The sequence below is a fragment of the Lithobates pipiens genome, unplaced genomic scaffold (assembly GCF_037356315.1).
Source record: "Lithobates pipiens isolate NorthernLeopardFrog02 unplaced genomic scaffold, aLitPip1_a1.2 Scaffold_8, whole genome shotgun sequence".
Taxonomy (NCBI): domain Eukaryota; kingdom Metazoa; phylum Chordata; class Amphibia; order Anura; family Ranidae; genus Lithobates; species Lithobates pipiens.
Genome location: NW_027507903.1, coordinates 442,169,239 through 442,193,654, shown reverse-complemented (window position 1 = coordinate 442,193,654; position 24,416 = coordinate 442,169,239). Strand labels below are relative to the sequence as shown.

The following is a 24,416-nucleotide window of genomic DNA, read 5'->3' as shown; positions in this document are numbered from 1 at the left end:
GTGTGCCACCAGAGGAACATCTGTTGGTGACTATCAAATTTCGATCACATCGGTGGTCAGGCTCAATGGTGGGGTCATCTTTTTCATATCTAACAACATATAGGTCAAATTACAATTATACTTTGTAAAACAACATTTCTAGTGGTGTATTGGATTGGATCAAGGGCTATATACAGTATGGTCTATGAATCATTGCAAGTAATTACCAGTTTTTTAACTTTTTTTTGTTTTCTCATCGTTTTCCATAATTTTTTAGTGTTTTAATGTCCAAAAAATTGGGTACATTTAAAAACGCTTATAAACGAAAATGCAGCTAAACGCCGGTACCACGTTTAGCCACATTTAGCCGCGTTTGGCATCTGAAACATAGAAATCTTTAGCGTCTGAATTAATTTATTTGCCTTCAAAGAAAACCTTTTAAACGCAACTGCCTAAAAACAATTGTAAGCGAAACTGTGTACATGATAACATAAGATAACATTGAATGAGTTCAGGGGCATTTGAAAAAAGCGTCCAACTGCCTCTAAATGTGTGTTTAGCAGCAGCAGTGTACATGGGGCCTTAAAGTTTTTTCATTTTGGGTAGCATAAGGGAAGATTATGACCCTTTTGAAGTGTTTTTTGCCATCTTTGTCCTCATTAGGTATATATCCCTTCACTTTCTGTCCCATAGCTAAAACAGGAAGTGAGAGAAAATCCCTCCAAAGTGAGGTAACCCCTGTTAGTGCCTCAATTGAAAAGATATCCCCTCTATTCCTGTCCTAGTGACAACCTAAAATTTGGAATTTTCTTTAATTTAACGGTAAATAGGACTAATAGAGAGGGTAAATTTCCCTAAAAGAGGGCACAGACAGCTGTAGCAAGGTCTGTGGACATCTGAATTTATACATTTCTGAAATGTTAGGTCAGCCTGTAAAATTAATGACTCCATCATTGTAGGCATAGGTAGCTTTGAGATTGAAGCACCACATCACAAGTTTATAGTCCAGGTACAAGCATAATTTAATGTAAAATCAGATGGAAGACTATACTGTATAGGAAAGCCAGTGCATTTTATGGGGCCAAACCTTGCTCTCATCATGAGGGTTTCCCCAAAAGGGAGTATTGTTTTCCCTGATGAAGCCCTGGTGAAGAGGGGTAAAATTTGCCCCCTGATGCATTGAAATGATCTTGTATCCTGACATTAAACTCAGAGCCCGGTCTTTTAATCTCATTTGTTTATATTCATATCCAACCAAGGCAACTGTGAGGATCAGTATGTAGAAGCTGCCATCAGAGTTGAAATTGGTATGGCTGTGCGGGGCTCTGCATCATTCATTCATTTTCATTAATGAATGAAAAAACTACAGGCTCCATCTGCCACCTCAGGAGACTGACGTAGTTCTCAATATAACACAATAGAAGACCGGTATAATGATCACTGCACTCATAGTCCTTCAAACATCTCTAAAGCTGAAGGTAATTTTGGTCCATTAAAGCAGAACTAAATTCCCAATGAAAACAACTGTGAGCAGGCAGGCTTTTATTGCAAAAGAGACATACACTGTCTCTCCTGCAATAAAATGCTGCTACCTGCCGGGATGATGGCCTCCTGTGCATGTGCAGGAGTGACGTCATCCCCCAATAAAGAGTCCCAAAGAATGACCCTCAGAACAAGATGCCAGCACAGGATCATTGGGCAGATAAGTATGGATGCTTTAGTTCTTTCCCCAGCTCCCTAACGGAAGAGTCTGCAGGAGCCTTGCATTGCACCCACGATCCACTGATCACAGGGGTCAATGCTTTGCAGGTATTTTTTTTCTCAGTATGTGCAATTTTTTGGACTTTAAATGTTGCATTTCTATACATCAGACTTAAAAAGAGGGACAAATGAGGAGAAATGGGGATAAAGAGTTCAAAAGAAGTGATAGTTTCTCTAAATGAGGGACAGTTCGGAGCTATACACTTACATAATTGTCCCTAGCTTTCCAGACTCTTTTTTTTTTTCCACTCGTGTCATTTGCACACTTCACCCATGGCAGCCTCTCCTGTCAATGGTAAGCAGGATGTTTTGGGAAACCCTATCCCGGTGTCTGCTGGTAGTAGCCACATAATTAGCTGCCTTCTGATGTCTGGACTGGTGGGCAGCGTGTGAAAGACAAACATGCAGCACACGTCTGTGAGCAGCCAAGTGAAGTGTGTCATTGCTGACTGACTTAACAGGTCCTTTCATTTCATGACTGATTCCCCCAACACCCTGTGTGACAACAGAAGCATATTGCCTCATTATCAGGTCAACTCCCTGTTTCATAATAATGAAATATTTATAGGCCTTTTAAAATGACCATTATCATTCATTTTTTAGAAAAATGGTCAAACATTCCCATAGACACACTCCTAAACCTTGTGGAAAGCCTTCCCAGAAGAGTTGAAGCTGTTATAGCTGCAAAGGGTGGGCAAAAGCAATATTGAACCCTATGGACTAAGACGTTAAATTTCATGTGCGTGTAAAGGTGAGCACCCCAGTACTTTTGGTAATATAGTGTATGTTAGCTATGATACTCATAAAGATCTGAATTCAAAATAAAAAAGGTAACTTTCTTACATTCAAAGTTAACCTGTGCTTTGACTAAGTAGAGAAAAGCAACAGGTTCATTGTATTGCCAGTCCCTAGCTGCTTCTAGCTTTCCTAAGAAAAAAAAAAGTAGTGCAATCTGTAAGCTCAAAGTCAATCTAATTAGAACTTACACAGGGCTGAGGGCCCTTTCCTTGCCCCTCATTTGACAGCACTGGGTACCTAAGCAGCAAATGACTATGGGCTATTGCTTTCCAAAAGGAGAAGGCTGTGTTCACTGCTGCTAACAGCAACCTTACTAAAATTACTACTAAACAAAATGGCTACTATAATGTTCAAAATTTTCTTAAGCTGGCAAGTAAGAGTAAGAGTTTCTAACAAGAAACGGGGGTGTGCATGTCCACGCACCAGTGGCCAATAAGAGACTCAACCTTTGTTGGTTATGCAGTATATCATGGAAAGTAAGAAGAAGCAAATGAGTGTATGTGTATACTTACAGGATGGAAAGTATATTGATTTTGTAGGAGAGCAGAAGATAGAAAAATACCCCAATTATGCTAATCAGCTAGTCTTTTTAAGTCTATGCCTATGATATAGAAGTATACAGTAAATAATGAATATTTATAGGGAGGCCTCCTCAGACAATTTGACTGGCCAATTGCTGTGGGATGGTGACTTGCATCCAAGTCACTACTTGGTCTCAGTCAAAAAAAAACTCTCATGACTACATAAAAAACAGTTTGTTCACCATCCCAATAGACCATGTGACCCATGTGACACCCCAAGGTATAAAAAATAGGTGTAAAAAATACCTTATCTCTACATGTTTCTCTCACTAAATGAGCTTCGCCAGGAGTACTGGATAAAACACCAAAATCAAAATAATGGGACTAAAAAACATATTAGGTCCATGGTGATGAAAGGAAAATGGCAACCAATTGTTTGATCACCTTGTATTTATACCATTATGAGCAAAATGGACGCCATGCATCCACGTGTAGGGATGTCATGACATGCGTAGCATCACTATGCAGTTATGTCATCACGCAATCGCTATTTTTTTATTAGCCACATTCCTTGGGCCCAGGTTTGTCTGCTTGCCTACCCAAGAGCTTGCTGGCTTCCTCTGAGAGTGACTCGAAGTCTATTTCCTTCTCAAGGAAGCTAGCCATAGCTATAAATTGGACCCAGGCTTGGTCACGACTACGCACAGATTCTTCAAAAATTACTACTAAACAAAATGCCTACTATAATGTGCTAAAATTCTCTTAAGCTGGCAAGTAATTTTACTCATAAGACAAGAAATGGAGGTGCACATGCCCACTCACCAGTGGCCAATAAGAGAGAATCAACCTATGTTGGTTATGAAGTATGAAATGTAAAGGAAGAAGAAGAAGCAAATGAGTGTATGTGTATACTTATAGGATGACAGCAACCTTACTACTGTCTTTCAGATGACAAATAAGGGCTTACGTTGACAGTCTTCTGTTCACATAAGAGCCTTCAAGTCAATGCAGTGCAAAGTAGGCTAATGCAGCATAGGAGATCAAGTGCAGGTCAAATACACCTGTCAATAAACTGTGAATAATAGCAAATGTGCCTCAAACTGATGTCAAATGCAAAAAGCATTTGCCCATTGACATAAATCCAAAGCCTGTCTACACAGATCCTAATGGGACTCTTAGTCACTTGAAAAAATGATATAGCTCCTAGGATGTATAAAGTAGGCTTTATTTCTTAAAGTGACAGAGTCTCTTTAATGGCAAACTATAAAGATTTAGCTTTGGTTCACACCTGTGAGATTTGTTATGCAATTTGACAGTTCAAAATCGCATGACAAGTCACAACCCATTGCCAGCAATGGAACCATTCAAATTGTTGAAAAAGGTTTCTGCACTACTGTTTTGCAATTTCATTGCAACGTGCAATAACTTCTGTTAAATTAAGTTGCAAGCTGCATTGAAAGGGCACATTAAAATCGCACTGAGCAGGCGGCTTTGAAATCATGCTAAACTAGGGCTTAAGGTCAGTTTAACTGTAGTATTTTATAACATTTTCACAATTTCATACTGATGTTTTAAACTGATACAGGGAGCATCAGTTCCCAGAACACTTTTGGTTTTTAATGAGAAAGCACAGCAGAATTTTCATCCTTTAAGGCATTCCATATGTGACAGCGGTCACAAGCTTCATTCTTTAAAACCTTTCAATAAAAATGTAAATAAAGTGAAAATTCCTATGCAGGCACCTGAATGGAGGGGAGAATGTGCTTTGCCTCTCTGATACATTCAACACTTGAGCTACTGAGTTCTGTAAACAACGAACTGTCTTTACCACATAATCATAGCCTAGAAAGTACGTCAAAAGGAGCGAAAAGCCCCTACTCCATTCGTAGGTGGGTGGTGGAGACAATAATTGACACAGTTAGGTACTGTGATAAACTTGTATTGAAGTAATTTAGCAACAGTTCACAACAACAAGTGGGAGGACTGCCCAACCAGGTGCACTCACAGTTGCAGAAGTGTGAATAGAGCAGGTTCCAGACAGAATGACAGCATCTGTAAAGAGGGGCAGAATGTGGCCTGGCCATTTAATGCCCAATTGGAAAGATGTCTAGAAGGATGTGACCCTTCACTTTCTCTCCACATCAGGAACCTTTCCCCATCGCCAGTACTGTCCCAAAGAGATGGGGTACCTTTCCCTGCACTACCCACTTGCATAAAAGCCCACCAATCCAAGGAGCCAAGGCCTTAAATAGGTTTTACCTGACCCAAGATGGCTACCAGAGTCACATGGGGCAACAGCATCCAACCAGATATCTTCCCCAGTGACCCAGGAAACCATAGAGGAACCAGGTTCCTCCCATTTCCACTCCAACTGCAGGGCCCCTGCAGTTGGGGGCCTCCTGCAGTGAAGTAAATAAACTGCACCTGCCTACACATTCCTGTTTAACATTTCATATTATATTTAAAGCCCTTTGTGGGTCTTGTGGCTGGGAAGCTTAACCACTTCAGCCCGGAAGGATTTACCCCCTTCCTGACCAGAGCATTTTTTGCGATTCGGCACTGCATCGCTTTAACTGACAAATGTGCTGTCGTGCGATGTGGCTCCCAAACAAAATTTACGTACTTTTTTTCCCACAAATAGAGCTTTCTTTTGGTGGTATTTGATCACCCCTGCAGGTTTTTATTTTTTGCGCTATAAACAAAAAAAGAGCAACAATATTTGCTATAATAAATATTCCCCAAAAATACATTAAAAAAACTTGGCGTGGCTGTGTATGACACGTCACTGATCTCTGCTCCGATCACACCGCGCAGAGATCAGTGACACTGTCACTAGGCAGACCGAGGAGATGCTTGTTTACATTAGCATCTCCCCATTCTTCCTCCCCGTGAAGCGATCGCAGGTATCCCCGCAGAGTTTGAGTCCGCGGGACCCGCGACCCGACTCACAGATCTTGCCGGGGGCGCGTGCACGCCCACTGGCCGCCTCTTAAAGGGCAACATACATGTCTGTGATTTTGCCTGTGCGAGCCCTTCTGCCGACATATATCGGCGCAAGGTGGCCGGCAAGCGGTTAAATAATCATTATTTTAAGATATTGGAAGATATGAATATATGTAAAATTAGATTTATATGTAACATTACTAAACACAAAAGGCAGGTGAAAGATAAAAGAAGGTCTTAAAGCCATAGGAAGCTTTATCCTTCTTGTTCAATGCATTAATACAGTTCAGTGCAATTAAACAGGGTAATATTTATAGAGAATCAATGTACTTATGTGTAATGTGCAAGACAGAGTAGAGTAAATATCTCCATGTTTATTTTAGAAGAGGAAGTCTGCTTTGATGCTATATACACCCATACGGTGGTTGAAAGCATGTACCCATTGTTTGCTGTAGACTTTTATGAACATCCGGCAAGTCTCCTGGCCTAACCACAGAGCCCATGGGTCTTTGACAATGTACAGTTGGGCTGTAATGCATCTGAATTTCTGAATACTGATTAATATAAAAAAGGGCTTTCGAAAAATAATAAAGGGCTCTGTTTCGTTTCCAGAAGTAAAAGCAGATTTCTACCTTGGTAATATTCCTGTTTAAGAAAATATATGCTTTCAGTATATAATAGCCTTAGTCAGCATTACTATTCAGAAGTTCCTATTTCTTAGCCTTTGGCTTCAGAAGCTAAATACAATACTGAAATCTTGTTTCCTCTTTGTGGATACTAACCCATCCAGTTTAGTGACTGTTTTGCATTCAGAAAGTAGCCGGCGAAATAAACATTTGCACGACAATTAAAACCTTACCTAAAAAGGTAATGTCACCCTAAAGAACTGCCCACAGTAATCCTTTGTAATAGAAGAGGTATTATTCCTCCTCTAGCCACTGTTTCAGACTCCCACCTTAACTCCATCCAAGTGTTGCAGCCTTTTTCGGACTCTAAAATACTTGACATTTCCAGGAGTGATGTCTTGTAGTGACATAGGAGTCAGTAGATGGGTTTGGAGATTGTGGTGGGGGAACCAGACATACAATACACCATGAAGTGTCAAATGCTGAATAGTTTGATGGAGAAAACAGAACAAAGAAAAGGTAGGAAATGCAGACTATTAAATAGGAAAGCAAAAACTCTTCTATGACAGGGAACAGCTTTGGGAAGTTATACTGGGTGTCACTTAGCATTTGATTTACTGAAACTGAAGAGTGCAAAATCTGGTGCAGCTCTACATGTAAACCAACCAGCTCCAGTTTTTTTTTTGGCAAAGCTTATTTGAACAAGTTGAAGTTAGAAGCTGATTGGCTACCATGCACAGCTGCACAAGATTTTGCACTCTCCAGTTTTATTAAATCAACACCTTAGTGTTTATGGGGTAACACAAAGAACACATCCCAGTTAGTGCTATTGCAACATAGATAGCAAAGCCAAACCTGATTTTGGTTTAGATTTCATACAAGAATGTTTGTCTCTTTCTCCAACGTGCACCTCTTTTCAATGGAACCATGATTCTGATCATTTATAAGTCAGTTCAATTCCCAAAAGTTTATTTTCATGCTTGAGGTATTTGTGCACATGATATGCCCTACCAGTGGTGGCCCGTCCATAAGGGCGCAGGGGTGCCGCCCCCCTAATCCATGCGCCCAGGCTCTAATCTACATGCAAGCTGCCGGACGCATGGATTTCAAATTTTTTTTTTAAGCACATTTTTTTTAAGCGCTCTAATTGGCTTCAAAAAAGGGTGGGCTCAGGGCGCAGAGCACTGCGCCCTGAGCCCACCCAGTTGCGTGACAATAGCGAATTAATATTCACCATTGTCTTCCTGCTTCTCATCCTGGCTAATCAGGAAGCGGGTCCTGAGACCCGATGGGGCGGGAGTCGGGTCTCAGGATCCACTTCCTGTTCTGCCGGGAGGAGAAGCAATGCCATTGCATTTTATCATAGAGATAATAGTGCAATTTATGATAGAGATGGCAGGAGGCTGTCAGGTATGTGCGGTGGCAGTCCCATCCTCCTCCTCCATGTATCTGACTGATCTCCAGTCTTCCGGGGCCCCAGTGATGGTGATGAGGGTGGCAGAAGCTCGGAGTCCCCCCCAATAGCAGATGCCTCGTCCTCGGGCTGCAACTTCATCCTCAGCCACGGCGCTCCAGAGCTGCTCTGGCCACACCCTCCTCCATCCACTAGAAGATAGGCTGGGAGCATGGTGAGTGTCTGGGTGTGGGGCAGGGGAGGTGGTCTCCGGGAGGTCGGGGGTTGTGTAGCACGTGGTTGGGCAGGCAGGAAGGCAGGCAGGGGAGAGCTGTCTTTGTATGGAATGGAATGGGAAGATGTGTAAAGCTCCGGGCTGTGCAAGTCTCATTCACACTCAGCACAGCTGGTGATTGGGGGGGCTTTACTGTCTGCGCCCCCCCCAAAAAAAAAACATTTTTAGCATAAGCCACCACTGGGCCCTACTACTGATGAAGAAATTAGATGTGCATTACCTCATGTGTTACAAAAGTGCTTTCGTTCTGCGGTTGACTATTGACAATGAACAGTGTCTACAAACCATCACTTTCTTTAATGTTCATTGTATATTTTGCTGCTGATTTCATACAGGTACCTAAGATTGTAACATTAACTTTTTTCTTTGTTTCTAGGGAGACATCAAACAATGATCGGCTTCACCATCCAGAAAGTCCTGGGCATTGCCATACTGCTGCTACACTACACACCTTGTCAACAAAGTCAAGACAATGAGGACTCTCTGTCTTTCAGATTTACCCAGAGCATATATTATGCAACAGTTCATGAAAATTCTGCTCCTAAAACCTATATAGTGAGCCAGGAAAAGATGGGTGTTTACCTGAAAGACCCTCAATGGACGGTAAAGTATCGAATTGTGTCTGGTGACCCTACTGGGCTCTTTAAAACTGAGGAGCTAGTGATTGGAGATTTCTGCTTTTTAAGAATTCGAATACGAAGTGGAAATACAGCTCTCTTAAATAGAGAGGTAAAAGATAATTACCAACTTCTCATCCATGCTTCTGAGAAATCCTTGGGTTTTGAAGCACAGAATAAAGTTGTCATCCAAGTTTTGGACATAAATGATTTAAGACCTCTCTTTTCAACCACATCCTATAAATTTACTGTAAGCGAAGATGCCCCTCTTAAATCTGTCCTAGGTAAAATCAGTGCTACAGATGCTGACCAGGGCCAGAATGCTATGTTCTACTATACCTTCAACACCAAATCCTCATTGTTCTGCATCCATCCAACAAGTGGCATTGTGATGTTGATCAGTCACCTTAACGCAACCCAGAAATCTGTGCACAATCTTGAAATTTTAGCATTCGACCGCATGAGAAAAATTTCAGAGGGTAATGGATTTGGAAACATGGCTTCTTTGGAAATCTTAGTGAAACCGACTCCAAAAAAGCCTCCTTTTATCTCCTCAGTAACAACGACCATGGCAGATTCATCAGAAAGACTTCTTTATGCCACTGTAGTTATGGACTTGGAAGACCCGTTGTGCAGCATTGACTCTGTGGAGATTGTAAATGGTGATCCAAATGGTTATTTTAAGGTTTTAAGATCTTACTTGGGCAAAAATGAATTCACAGTGGTCTCTACTGCACAGATTAACTGGATGGAACACTCCCAGGGTTTCAATCTAAGTCTTCGGGCTAAAGACAAGAACAGTCCTCCAATTTATTCCACTCTTAAAAGTATTTACATTCCTCCATGGAGGTATGCTATGGCAAGATTTGAACAAGATGTTTATAAAGTACAAATTAGTGAATGTGCCCCTCCCGGTAGTCACGTTGGCATTGTCAAAATGATTCCCTCAGTTCCCTCAGGGGGATATTACTTAAAAACGTATTCTGACAAGTTCAGACTTATCACTAAAACTGGCTTGATTATGACCAAGAAATATATGGATGTAAAAGATCAGTCACAGTACCATCTTGAAGTAACAGCACTTGATGGTCAGGTCTCTACCACTGTTATTGTTGACCTTATTGATTGCAATAATCACTCCCCAGTGTTCCCTCTGTCTAAATATGAAGGAGCCTTCAATGAGAATATCCCTGTTGGAACAACCATTTTTCAAGTACATGCCACGGATGCTGACCAGGGAGATAATGGTAATGTTACCTATAAATTAGTTGGTCACGAAAACTCACCTTTTATCATTGACCATTTTACAGGGGTAATTACTAACAGAAGAGTTCTTGACTATGAACTAAATCAGAGATTATATAATCTAAAAGTTTGGGCAACAGATCTGGGTGCACCTTTTCGAAGACAATCTGAAACATACATAGCTCTTACACTCAACAATTTAAATGATAACATTCCTATTTTTGAAAAAATCAACTGCAACATAAGCATTCCAAATGACATAACTATTGGTGAGAAAGTGGCGGAACTCTCAGCAGTGGATATTGATGAGCTCCAGACTATACAGTATGAGATTCTTTCTGGTAACGAGTTACAAAAATTCAGGTTAGACCCTATTTCAGGAGATATTACAGTTAGAGATGATTTCTATGGTATGGCATCTTCTTCACCTTCCGTCTACTCCTTGCTTGTCACTGCTAGTGATGGAGAAAATAAAGCTGAGCCCACTGTAGTCAACATTAATCTATTAAACAAAGGTTCACCAAAATCAGTATATTGTGAGGAGACAGGGGTACTAAACAAAATAACAGAAAACATGATCAATTCCTTCAAGTTACAATCTCAGATTCAACACTATGAGGAAGAAACATCTTTCAACACCCATCCAGTAAATATTCATGCGCCTCAATTTGATGACAACTTTCCTGTATCAATTGATGTGGCTGAGGACATTGCTGTGAACTCTTCCATTTCCCAATTGCTCGCCAATGACCTGGATACTGGTTTCAATGGCAAGCTAGTCTATGCAATATCTTCAGGAAGCGATGATGGCTGCTTTAAAATCAATATCGAGACTGGGGAGTTGACTGTCTCTTCACCTTTAGACCATGAAACTGTAAGTTCCTATATTCTTAATATAACTGTGTATGACCTTGGAATACCTCAGAAGTCCTCTTGGAAAATCTTAGCAGTTAATATTTTGGATGTAAATGACAATGAACCAAAGTTCCCACCTTCAGGATACTGTATATTACTACGAGAGGATGCTAAGATAGGTAGTGTTGTCCTCAAAGTGAAAGCAGATGACATTGACAAGGAAGACAATGGCAGAGTAAGGTATTCAATCCTAACTCCAACAGATGCATTTACAATTGATAGTGTCACAGGAGACTTAACAGTCAAGAGCATGTTGGACAGAGAGATGTTGTCAAAATATAAACTTAAAATAGAGGCCAGAGATCAACCCAAAAAAGGCAGGCAGCTTTTCTCCTTCACAGATGTTGCCATCACCCTGGGAGACATCAATGACAATGCACCATACTGCCGACCAATAACAGCTAATGTAAAAATTGCGGAGGACATTCCTGTAGGAACTGTTGTATATTTTGTGGATGCCCAGGATTCTGACACAGGCCCGAATGGAGAAGTTTTCTATTCTTTGGTTAATGATGAAAAAGGAACATTCCGTATTGACAAATTGACAGGGGCTCTGATACTTGAGAAAGAAATAGACTTTGAGACCAAGTCACTCTACAATCTGACCATAAGAGCATCGGATACTGGCAGTCCGTTCCCACATTCTTCTGTGTGCCATGTGGAGGTGGTAGTTCTAGATGTCAATGAAAACCTCTATCCACCTTTATTTAAATCTTTTGTTTTTCATGGAGCAATACCAGAAAACGCACCAACTGGAACTCTAGTGCTCTCTATAATGGCTCAGGACCAGGACAAAGGAAAGGATGGTGAAATACGCTATTCTATTAAGGATGGAACAGACCTTTCAATTTTCAGCATAAATGAAGAGACAGGTGGGTTACATTGTTTGCTACAAATCAGTTCTTATCAACGGGTTAGTCTGATACTGTTCCCTATCCAGTAATCTTAGTAGCAAACTTCAGGAGTTTCAGGGATTGCATCTGCACCAGACTCGAGGCTTGGTAAGGTTGTGGTAGTTGTAAACTGAAAACCTTCTACACAACTTCCATGAAATTATGAGTTAGGCTACTTTCACACTGAAGCGTTGCGGCGCTGGCGGTAAATTGGCGCTATATTTAGCACAGCTTTACCGTCGTTTTAGCGGTGGTATTCGCCCGCTAGCGGGGTGGTTTTAGCCGAAAAAGGGTTAGGGTAAGGTTTAAAGCAGTGCTGCCCCATTGTTTTCAACGGGAAGGGGAGCTTTAGGAGCGGTAAATACACCGCTCCAAAGATGGGGCTTGCAGAACTTTTTTGACCGTCCTGCAAGCGCACCGCTCCAGTGTGAAAGCCCTCGGGTCTTTCACATTGGAGTGCCTTGAGCGGCTCTTTCGGGGTGCTTTGCAGGCGCTATTTTTAGCACGTTAGTGCCTGCAAAGTGCCACAGTCTGAAAGGGACCTAAGATTTAATACAGGTACTTACAAAAATCCAAAATCCAAAATCCAAATGTAGACAACCTGTATATACAGTATAAACAAATGTATATTGAAAGCCAAAACTTTTGCCAGTCTTTTTATAGAGTAGGAAATAATTGAAACCCTATTTTATTTTTATTTTTTTCTTGCTGTATGTGTTTATGGGGTTGATTTACTAAAGGCAAATCAACTTTGCACTACAAGTGTACTGCAAGTGCACTTGGTAGTACAGTCGCTGTAGATCTGAGCTGAAGATCGAAATGAGGGGGAGCTCTGCTGATTTAGATCATCCAATCATGTACAAGCAAAAATGCTTTATTTTTTATTTTTCTTGCATGTCCTCCTCAGATCTACAGCGACTGCACTTCCTACAGGATTTGCCTTCACTTCCTATCCCAAGACACAACCACAAATGAGAGGACATCTCCCATTTCCACCCTATTAGATTACAAGCTCTTATGAGCAGGGCCCTTCTAACCCATTTGTATTTTAATGTATTGTAACTGTTCTGTCTCCCTTTAGATTGTAAAGCTCTGCACAAACTGTTGGCACTATATAAATTCTGTATAATAATAATAATTTTCAAAGTAGGCAAAATGTTGTCTTAGGCAGTTGTCCCCTGATCAAGTGTCTCTTTTGGAAAATTTTCCCTGTACCAACTCTAAATGCTGGGTTATCTCTCACTTTGAATGCTGATGATGACAATGGTCATCAGGCCAAAAAAGGGGGTAATACTTCCTAGTGGGGGACACAGGTAGCACTAAAACTCTTTTAGGATCACGTCAGGAGGTTCTTGCATAATATTTTCTATTATCTAGAGATCACTTTAAATAGAGATGACAAAATGAGTTCCACCCTCTATTTTAAAATATTGAAAAACTCCTTTAATACCTTACAAATCCTTAATTGAATTATTGTGATTGTCTTTTTCTTCTACCTGTGGAAAATATAAAGTTCTGTATAGTATAAAATGTACAATCAGGTTATGATTAATCATGGTTAATTATTCTTGGCAATCATTTTCTTATTTCTCAGGATCAATTCGGACAGAGGCTCCTCTAGATCGTGAATCTGTTTCACGTTACTGGTTGACAATCTGTGCTACAGACTTAGGCTCTGTTCCATTGTCCTCCATTGCTGAAGTCTACATTGAAGTTACAGATGTCAATGATAACATCCCTCAGTTCTCTAAAGTGGTGTTCTATGCTTCAGTGCTTGAAAACTCTCTGTCAAATGTTTCAGTACTTCATCTGGATGCAACGGATGCTGACTCCATTTCTGCTGACAAGCTGTCCTTCCAGTTCTTAAGTGGTAACAGTCAAGGACTGTTCATGTTGAACCCAAGCACAGGTAAGATAAAAACAATGTCTCACACTGTTTTTTGCTCTTAGGTGTTATTCCACAGTAGTTTTTCCATCTATTAGTAAACTGCATGTAAACCAAAAATATTTTTTCTAGTATGTTTGGTATCATGCCTTATTGTATATAGTTTTCTTAAACATATTTTTTGTGAACCTGTTGCAAAAATTTTTGCCTGGAGACCAGAAACTGCAATTAGCAACGTTGTTGTCAGCCTGATGTGCACACTCCTTAATTTTGCATTTGGCAGCCTATCAGGTTTGTTCATGTTTTCTGCAGACCTGATAGGCAGCCCAAGGACAACTGAAGGCTAACAATGTTCCTGCTAATTGCAAGGCAGAAAGCCTTGGAACAGGTAGTGCTGTTCCTCCACCCCAAACTCGTTCATCGATGTCAGAAAACAGCAGAAAACATCGGAAAACAGCGGAAATCATCGGAAAATGCTGTTCTGTGCATGCGCGTCCGAATTACGAACAAATCCAACTTAGAAGCAAACAGGCAGTCCCTAACCCTTTGCAACTCGGGAACCCCCTGTACAGTGAGACATTCCAAAGTGAAAAATAGATTTTTGCTTAATATACATTTTAACTGCTGAATATGATTAGGGTAGTTTAAACCGAACTTATATTAAAAAGAAAACTTCAGACTAACACCCCTTGCTGTTTAGAAGTCACCCTTCAAGCCCTTTATTTGTGTTCCCCACATCTGTCTACCACCAAGAAAATATAGTAATATCAACCATACATTATGTTTAGTACAGGCACACTGCTGCATGGTGGCTGCAGGGATTATGGTGATGTACAGGGACAGGGAAGGAAAATAAAGAGAGAAGGGTGTAGAAAAAGGAAAAAAAAACTTAAAGGTTTGGAGGCAATATAGACCACATAAAATAAAATATAGACCACATGAATTATGTAAAAATATAAACTTTATTTGTACAATACAACAGAAAGAATTTGCAAAAAGCAAAAACTGGGAGCGTAAAAAAACACATACAGTATTTATAATATGTGTGAAATGTAGACAATGCAACCTCATGGTGAATTGTTACACCATGAGGTTGATTTACTAAAACTGGAGAATGCAAAATCTGGTGCAGGTCTGCAGAGAAACCAATCAGCTTCCAGGTTTTATTGAAAAAGCTTAACTGAAGAAACTGATTGGCTACCATGCACAGCTGCACCAGGTTTTGCACGCTCTAGTTTTAGTAAATCTCCCGCATATCAGATGAGTGAGCCCCTGTGCGTCGACGCATAGGGGCTCACTCATCTGATATGGTGTGACAATTCATATGTAAATATATATTTTTTAAGCTCCATATTTTTGCAAATCCTTTTTATTGTATTGTACAAATAAATGTTATATTTTTATAGAATTTGTGTGGTCCATATTGCCTCTAAAGCTCAAACCTTTCTAAGATTTTTCCTTTTTCTCCTATCTTCAAATATTACGGATGTGGCAATGGAGTGATTTCAATATTTATAAAAGATAGAAGGGTGTCTTCTTCCCAAATGGAGGAGAGAGTTTAGCTAGTTCACTTATGATTATATATTCCGTATATATATAAATATATATTCCGTATATAATATATATATATATACACACACACACACACACACACACACACACACACACACACACACACACACACACACACACACACACACTATATTACCAAAAGTATTGGGGCACCTGCATTTACATGCACATGTACTTTAATGGCATTCCAGTCTTAGCCTGTAGGGTTCGATATGGAGTTGGTCCACCCTTAGCAGCTATAGCAGCTTCCACTCTTCTGGGAAGGCTTTCCACAAGGTTTAGGAGTGGGTCTATTGGAATGTTTGATCATTCTTTCAGAAGTGCATTTGTGAGGTCAGGCACTGATGTGGGTGAGAAGGCCAGGCTCGCAGTCTCCATTCTAATTTATCCCAAAGGTGTTCTATTGGGCTAAGGTCAGGACACTGTGCAGGCCAGTCAAGTTCCTCCACCCCAAACTCGTTCATCCATGTCTTTATGGACCTTGCATTGTGCACTGGTGCGCAGTCATGTTGGAACAGGAAGGAGCCATCCGCAAACTGTTCTCACAAAGTTGGGAGCATGAAATTGTCCAAAATGTCTTGGTATGCTGACGCCTTAAGAGTTCCCTTCACTGGAACTAAGGGGCAAAGCCCAACCCCTGAAAAACAACCCCACAACATAATCCCCTTTTTGCACTGCTCCAAATTGTTTGGTGGAGGGGGGATTAGGGTGTGGGGTTGTTTTTAAGTGTTGGGCTTGGCACCTTAGTTCCAGTGAAGGAAACTCTTAAGGCATCAGCATACCAAGAAAATCCCTCCTAATGTCCATAATAATCAAAAAAGGCAATAAAATATAAAGGAATCACCAAAAGAGTCCCTTACAGATAGAACTAAATGCTAGGTGGTTAATTAATTCTCCTGCACCTACCAAAATCAGAAATATAATTTTTAAGTTGGCTGACCCTTTCATAAGCTTGAATAACCGGTTCATCCTACTTCTTTTCTATATGGCAGAATAGATTTTGATAAAAATAGATTCTTCATGAGTCTTAAACACTATACATCTCCCTCTCTAATCTCACTCCTCCACATAACCACTCCCCAACCTGCACACTGATCCCCACTCTGATCCTATGTGTACGGGGAATGAAGATTAGCAGAGTGACACTGCTTAAAATGTTTGTCTAACATGCTAACACTTTCACCCTAAATTACAGTTTGATCACTTGCAGCCTATCTTTTTTTCATGAGCGCATTATGATTGAACAAAAGCAGTCTTTAAAAATGCATTTGCGGCCTTGACGTTCCCAAGATACAGCTCTTTTCATTCTAGGAAACTGAATGTAAGGCTTGTGGGAACAGGTGCTGGTTTTACAGTCAGTGTCGTGTTTATAGCTTGCATAAAATAAATAGCTTGTATATGTATAATGAGGAGCTTTCACCAACGGATTTGAGAAGACGCTAAGAATTCCTTTATCGTCATATGAAAAAATATTCCTTGTTTACAGGCAAAATTTTTGTCTACACATTTTTGTCTGATTGCTAATTTTGTGGTCAATTTCATTTTAATATATGTGTAACATCTCTCTGACACCCCAAAGGCAGGATAGCACCCCTTGAGGCAGGGGCGGGCTAGGATTTCACCCCAGGGCTGAGTCCATGGCTAAAATGGGGGGCCAAGAAAGGATATTGGGTACCAGTCACTTTTGTATTTTTAAAGTTTTATTGCAGAACGGTTAAGGAGGTGAGGGTTAGGGGTCCCGGACACCATAGCAGATCACTTACAGACTCCAGATCCAGATCAATGTCCAGCTTCACATTGTCAGAACCTATAACCACTTCCTGGTTGTTATGGCAGGATCCTCTTCTTCAGTGAGCGTTGCGGTTTCAGATAAAAGTGGTCTCTGCAGTGGATTTGCCGCAAGATCACTTTTATCGGTGGCAGGAGAGGGCCTCCCCTCCCGCTGCTCTCCGGTGTCCTCCACCGCCTACCGGCGCCATCGGTAGCGGAGGAGGCGATCGGGTCCTCTCCCTGGCCTGGTATGCAGACGAGTGAGGGGAAGATACCATTGCAGGACGGAAGCAACATCAAAACATCACTTCCACCCACAGCTCTTAAAGCAACATTTTTTTATTAATTTTTTTTATTACATTTTTTTTTTTTTTAATTGCATTTTTGTGTAAATATGAGATCTGAGGTCTTTTTGACTTTGGATGTTTACAATCCTTGTAATAGGAATAAAAGTGACAATTTTTTTTAAAGAACAGTGTAAAAATAAAAAATAAAAGGTAAAATAAATAAGAAATAAAAATAAAATAAATAAGCTTCTGCACGTGCCGAGCTCGCGTGCAGAAGCGAGCGCATACGTGAGCAGAGTCCGCATATGAAAACGGTGTTCAAACCACACATGTGAGATATCATCGCAATCGGTAGAGCGAGAGCAATAATTCTTGCCCTAGACCTCCTCTGTAACTGAAAACATGCAACTTGTAGAATTAATTAAACATTGCCTATGGAGCTTTTTAAGGGTAAAAGTTTGTCGCCATTCCACAAGCGGGCGCAATTTTGAAGCTTGACATGTTGGGTATCAATTTACTCGGCCTAACATTATCTTTCACAATATAAAAAAAATTGGGCTAACTTTACTGTTGTCTTATTTTTTAATTCAAAAACTTGTATTTTTTCCAAAAAAAAGTGCGCTTGTAAGACCGCTGCGCAAATACGGTGTGACAGAAAGTATTTCAATGACCGCCATTTTATTCTGTAGGGTGTTAGAAAAAATATATATAATGTTTGGGAGTTCTAAGTAATTTTCTAGCAAAAAATTTTTTTTTAAACTTGTAAACACCAAATCTCAGAGAAAGAGGCTTGGTCCTTAAGTGGTTAAGCTGACCCAGCAACATTATAAGCACATTCCCGGATTTCAGTATGTCCTCCAAGTGAGTCACCAGACTCTTCTGAGAGACCAGCCTTCTTCCTGGCTTTCTTCAGCAGGGGACCTCCCCTGGGTCTTCTGCTTGGCACAGCTTCCTCCAGACCAGGCAGCACAGCATCAGGCCCACTTTAGCACACGTTAGGCCCCAAACCAGGCTATTGGGCCTAACTGCAGAGCTCCATCCAGCAGCATCTCCCAAGAAGAATGAGCCTACACACTTAATCCTATTGTGGGGGACTGGTCTGTGATGCATTAGTCACTTTACTATTACAGTCCCATTGATATCTACCCACCCCCATATTAATACTCTTTTGAGCCTATTGTTCCTATATTTAGGGATTGATATTGCTCAGTATAGCAAATTGTATGATTGAAATCACATCAATATTGATAGACAGAGGACATACTTAACCACTCTTATCAGTATGTGCCCATAGGCCCTGTATGTACTACTTTTTTAATACAAATAACAATGTTGTTATTGCAGTGTTTAGTGGAGGTTGATCATTTATGTATTTTTGCTTTTGTTAAATATTTTGAGTCCAATAAACATATCTTTTTTTATTAGCATACTGCCTGGGGTCACCAAATACTGACTTTTTGGGAATCTTTCCCACTCCCTTGTAGACCTTACACACCTTGAGTATGTTGACCCACTCACATGATTGTGGAATAACAGACGCTATATTAGTCCTCTGGTGATTCCCGTTTAGGGGTGAGTCATCTAGCCTTTAGCTACCACTGGATTGGCTGAAGGAAATATTAATATTCATAACTTTATAACCAGGGACAGCTGATTGCGACAGTGAGAAATCACAAGCCAACTTACACTTAGGGAAAACACAGGTAAAAAATTACCGTATTTTTCACTCCATAACATGCACCTAGATTTTAGAGGGGGAAAACAATCAAAAAAAAAATTCTAAACCAAACGGTGTCCTAAAATATTTATCCATGAAATGTAGCCTTACCTGTGCCAAAGAAATGCAGCCATACCAGTCCCATAAATGCAGCCGGACCTGTGCCAAAGAAATGCAGCCTTACCAGTCCCATGAATGCAGCCTGGCCTGACGTCATCACATCTGCCTGACAATAGTTAGAGCAGCCCAAGTGGTCACCGCGAACATACTCCATTTGGCCGCACAGGCTGCTCTGTCTTCTTTTTTTTTCAAGCTCAACTTAGGGATGGAAAAAAAAACATCTGAACTGCACTGCACTGCAAGTGTTAAAGGTATATGCCATCTCGTGGACTTATCTTTTTACTTTAGATCTGATATTCCAGAGCTCCAGGAGTACAGCTATCGTTACTCTCCCAGAACTCTGACAGGAGAGATGCTGCATTCTCACACACAGCAGCTCTGCTGTCCATTCACAGGAGCCTTTGTATTTTGTGAATGAATTCACATAACACAAAATACTTTGTGACTGGGCAGGAGGAATGGAGGGGCAGGCATAACGGCTACATGCAACAGAAGTAGAATGAGTGTTATGCTCCTAGGGCTCTGCAAAACTGTAAATTGTAAATGAGAAAGATACATTTGACTTAGCTCGTAGTATGGCAACACATTTTACACAGTGGCTGAATTCCTTTAAATGCTTGCTAACTCTAGTGTATTATCTTCCATATTGCTCTGGCGGGCTCCAGCATTCCTCAGCATTCTTACATTCAGTTCAGGACTATTAGTCCTGTATTGTATATTTTCACGTGTGTATGTGCATCTTGAACCACTAAACTTGGTAAACAGACATTTTGCAGTAAAGGAGAAAGAGGAGAAAGATGAAGTCTCCACTTAGGTCTCCACTTGATATGATAACTTAATGAAAAAATGATGTTATTTCCCCCCATTGATAAATGCAGAGTGGAGGCTTTAATGATAGGTCTCCTTTAATTTAAGACTCTAGGCATACATGTAAGTACACAGAATAAATGTGTTTACAGGAGTTGTTTTACCTGCCAAAGTAATTGTATTTCTGTACATCCACGTTTGAGATTTGTACAGCAATGCCACACAGAACATCATTTTTTTTTTTTTTTTGCTGAAATTTGGTAATACTTACAGGTCTTGTCCCTCCTCAGCCAGTGACTGGGCATTGCAAGGAGAAGTAGCACACTGATAACATCATCTCTCTGTAACTTTGCACTCTCCTCCATATTAACTTGTCCTTTGTTAGCACTTGATTGCTGCAGCACAACAGATTGGCTCTTTGTGATGCTTCTTCTCCCAGTCTGAGCTCTGCTTTGCTGAAGATTGCAAGAGGCAGAGACTAGGTCAATTTCAGGTTCTTACACTGCTTGTAATAAAAAATACAATAATGATGCAACACTGCATTATATTGGGTCTTTGATACTGTCCTGGAGTACGTCTTTAGGCTCCATGCACACTAGTTCTTAGAAGCTGTTTCTACCATTTTTTTCACTTTAACACTTTTTGGATTTTATTTCAATGTGTTGTCCATTTATAACACACTATTCACATTTTATCGCTGTTCATTTACTTTTGGCGCTATACACTTTTTCTTAAGTGTTATCCTACAGTATGTGTCCATGCACACTACATTAGACTATTAGCATTTTTCTTCATGTGTTGTAAAAATGCTAATAAAATGCTAATGCTCCTAGATGCTCCTACAACCTTCTAAAACGCTACTACAAGCTGGCACAAAAACGCTATTATCAGCATTTTTCAGCCAACATTTTTTTTTCTAGAGTTTAGTGCTATTGTGCATAGAGCCTGAATGTAAGCTTTTTTTTTCAATTTTTTTTTGTAAAGTGCAATTACTTACTTAAGTTTTTATTGCTAAACACATTTCAACAAAATAATGATTGTCCTTTTTTTTCCGCCCCTGTAAAAAAAGTTTTACTTCAAACGTTCCAGTTGGTAGGCTTTCTATAGTTTCCAAATAAACCACATATCTTCCACCCTCCCTATTGCCCTTTTATAATAAAACATGACTCCTCTCACAGTTGGCGCTAAGCATGTACATAGTTGACAATTACAGTACTGCAGCACTGCATATTGAATTTGGTATCAGACTTCAGCATTTTTTGCAAGGTATTGAAGACTAGGGATGGGCGAATGGCTCGGCCCGAGCATACATTAAGGCCGAACTTTGGTTGTTCGGATGTTCTGCGAACACCGAACAATTTGCGGTGTTCAGGGCAAATTCGAAAGCTGCTGGAACACCATTAAAGTCTATGGGAAATTAACATGAAAAATCAAAAGTGTTCATTTTAAAGGTTTATATGAAAGTTATTGTCATAAAAAGTGTTTGGGGACCCGGGTCCGGCCCCAGGAGACATGTATCAATGCAAAAAAAAGTTTTAAAAAGGCCATTTTTTTGGGAGCAGTGATTTTAATAATGCTTAAAGTGAAACAAAAAAAAATGAAATATTTCTTCACATTTCGTACCTGGGGGGAGTCTATAGTATGCTTGTAAAGTGGCACATTTTTCCCGTGTTTAGAACAGTCCCTGCACAAAATTCCATTTCTAAAGGAAAAAAAGTAATTTAAAAGTACTCGCGGCTATAATGAATTGTCGGTCTTGGCAATACAGATAAACGTCATTGAAGAAAATGGCATGTGATCCCCCAAATATTAAGGGGAACCCCAAAACAAAATTTTTTAAAAATTGGATGGGGGTCCCCCCAAATTCCATACCAGGCCCATCAGGTCCGGCATTGATATTAAGGGGAATCCTGCGCCAATTTTTTTTTAAATGACGTAGGGGTCCCCCTCAAAATCTATACCAGACCCTTCAGGTCAGGTAGGGATTTTAAGGGGAACCCCGTGCCAAAAAAACAAAAATGGCATGGGGGTCCCCTCAAAAATCCATACCAGACCTTTATCTGAGCATGCAACCTGGCAGGCTGCAGGAAAAGAGGGAGGACGTGAGAGAGCGCCCCCCACTCCTGAACCGTACCAGGCCATGTTGATGGGAACAAGGGCCTCATCCCCACAACCCTTGCCCGGTGGTTGTGGGGGTCTTTGGGCGGGGGGCTTATCGGAAGCTGGAAGCTACCTTTAACAAGGGGACCCCCAGATCCCACCCCCCCTGTTTGAAATGGTAAAGGGTACATTGTATCTGTACCATGTCACAAAAAAAGTGTCAAAATGTAAAAAAAAAAAAAAAAAAACAGAAGACACACTTTGGGAAAAGTCCTTTATTAAAAAATTAAAAAATAAAAATGTCCCCCGAAGTCCATTCATCATCTTCTTTTGGTCCGCCGACAGACCGGAAAAGAAAAAAAATCTGAAAGACAATAAACTGGCCCTTTGTTTTAGAAAGTTTGGAGACCCTTGCTGTAGAGTATAATATATATACTGTATATATCTTATATCATATACTGTATTTTGCTCTTTGCCCAGAGCTCAGCTTTAATACTCTTCCTATTATCATCCATAATTTGTTAAACCAGTTTTAAATCTATACAGAAACTCACTACATTGAAATTGTTGTATTAATGCGGTGCTGTTGAAAAGGCTATAATGATTTTGCATTCCTTAGTGCTCTGAACAGCTGCAGCTGCACAGACCATTGTAGACTTTTGACTTGTTTAACACAGAGCAGGACATTTTCTCCTGAAGGTAAACCCGACTACGAATGGATCAAAGACATCTGAAAATATAGAACACTTCTTGTTAAACACCTGAAAGTTTTGCATGCCTCTACTAAGATATTTTATGGAGAAATAGCTAAGTAAGGGTCACGTAGGGATGAGTTACTAAAGTACTTGAGCCACTTTCACGCTCCCAACATTGGTGTGTTCAAAGGGCATACATTGGCTAGTTCACTTAAAGAGACAGTTTGCCCATTGGGGGCAAAATCATTTAGCACAGTATTTTCTAATGAAAACCAGTTACGGTATACTGTATACAGCACTAGAGTTAAACTGTTTTTTGTTTGCAACATTAATAAACAATGCCTCTGTTACAGTACCCTCCCAATTACATAGTGTCCCTCTGTGCTCTTCCCCATAAACACAGCGCCCACACAATTATATAAAGCCAATTCCCCACAACCCCACATAGGTGTTGATTTACAAACAGATGTGCACCTTGCAAAGTGCAGGTGCACTCTGCAAGAGCAGTTGCTCCAGAGCTAAGTATATGAGCGGAAGCGCTGCTGAATTCCATCATCCAATCATGTGCAAACCTTCCTTGTGTGTGATTGGGTATTCAGTGCAAAGTGAAGCTTTACCTCATTTACTAAGCTCTGAAGCAACTGCACATGCTGAGCGCAACTGCATTTTGCAAAGTGCAGAGCCTATTTGCCTTTAGTAAATCAACCCCACAGCGTCTTCACATGTATATATTACCACCAGTGCCCCTCTGCGTTACACCTGCATTACATCAGAGGGGGGCGGGGTCACCTGCACGTCATTGGGGAAGCTGGGCTTTCCCCTTGCGTCAGCGGGGGGCGGGGTCAGGTGATGGGTGGCCCGCCCTCCTCATATAAGAAATGTCAGGCTGCCGGGATCCCCGCAGTGTCTCCGGTGGAGACAGAGGATGGTTGCGCTGCGCTGGAGGAAGAGATCACCCATCGCTGGATCAGATCAGCCATCGCTGGACCCCGGAGAGATGATCATCTGTCGCTGGATAACAAGAGTGGATTACCACCGCTGGAATCTTTTTTTTATTTTTAATAAAGGACTTTTGCAACGGTGTGTATGTGTCTTTTTAAAATATTTTTTACACTTTCTTTGTGAAATGGTAGGGGTACTTTGGTACCCCCTTACCATTTCAAACAGGGGGGGCTGGGATCTGGGGGTCCCCTTGTTAAAGGGGACTTCCAGATTCTGATAACACACCGCCCGCAGACCCCCACAACCACCGGCCAGGGTTGTGGGGATGAGGCCTTTGTCCTCATCAACATGGGGACAAGGTGCTTTGGGGGGGGACCCCAAAGCATCCTCCCAATGTTCAGGGCATGTGGCCTTGTACTGTTCAGGAGGGGCGGGAGCTCTCTCATCCCCCCCTCTTTTTCTGCGGCCTGCCAGGTTGCGTGCTCGGATAAAGAGTCTGGTATGGATCTTTAGGGGGAACTCCATGCCATTTCTT

At 40.9% G+C, this 24,416-nt stretch overlaps 1 protein-coding gene across 1 annotated transcript in view; it reads left to right on the top strand.

Annotated features, from left to right (window-relative positions):
• FAT2 (FAT atypical cadherin 2) overlaps positions 1-24,416 on the top strand; it is a 173,625-nt gene that overhangs the window by 71,135 nt on the left and 78,074 nt on the right. The window contains exons 2-3 of the mRNA XM_077468338.1: positions 8,693-11,965; positions 13,581-13,895. Coding sequence (XP_077324464.1) covers positions 8,707-11,965; positions 13,581-13,895 — 3,574 coding nt within the window. The 5' untranslated portion in view covers positions 8,693-8,706. The remainder of the gene's footprint in view (positions 1-8,692; positions 11,966-13,580; positions 13,896-24,416) is intronic.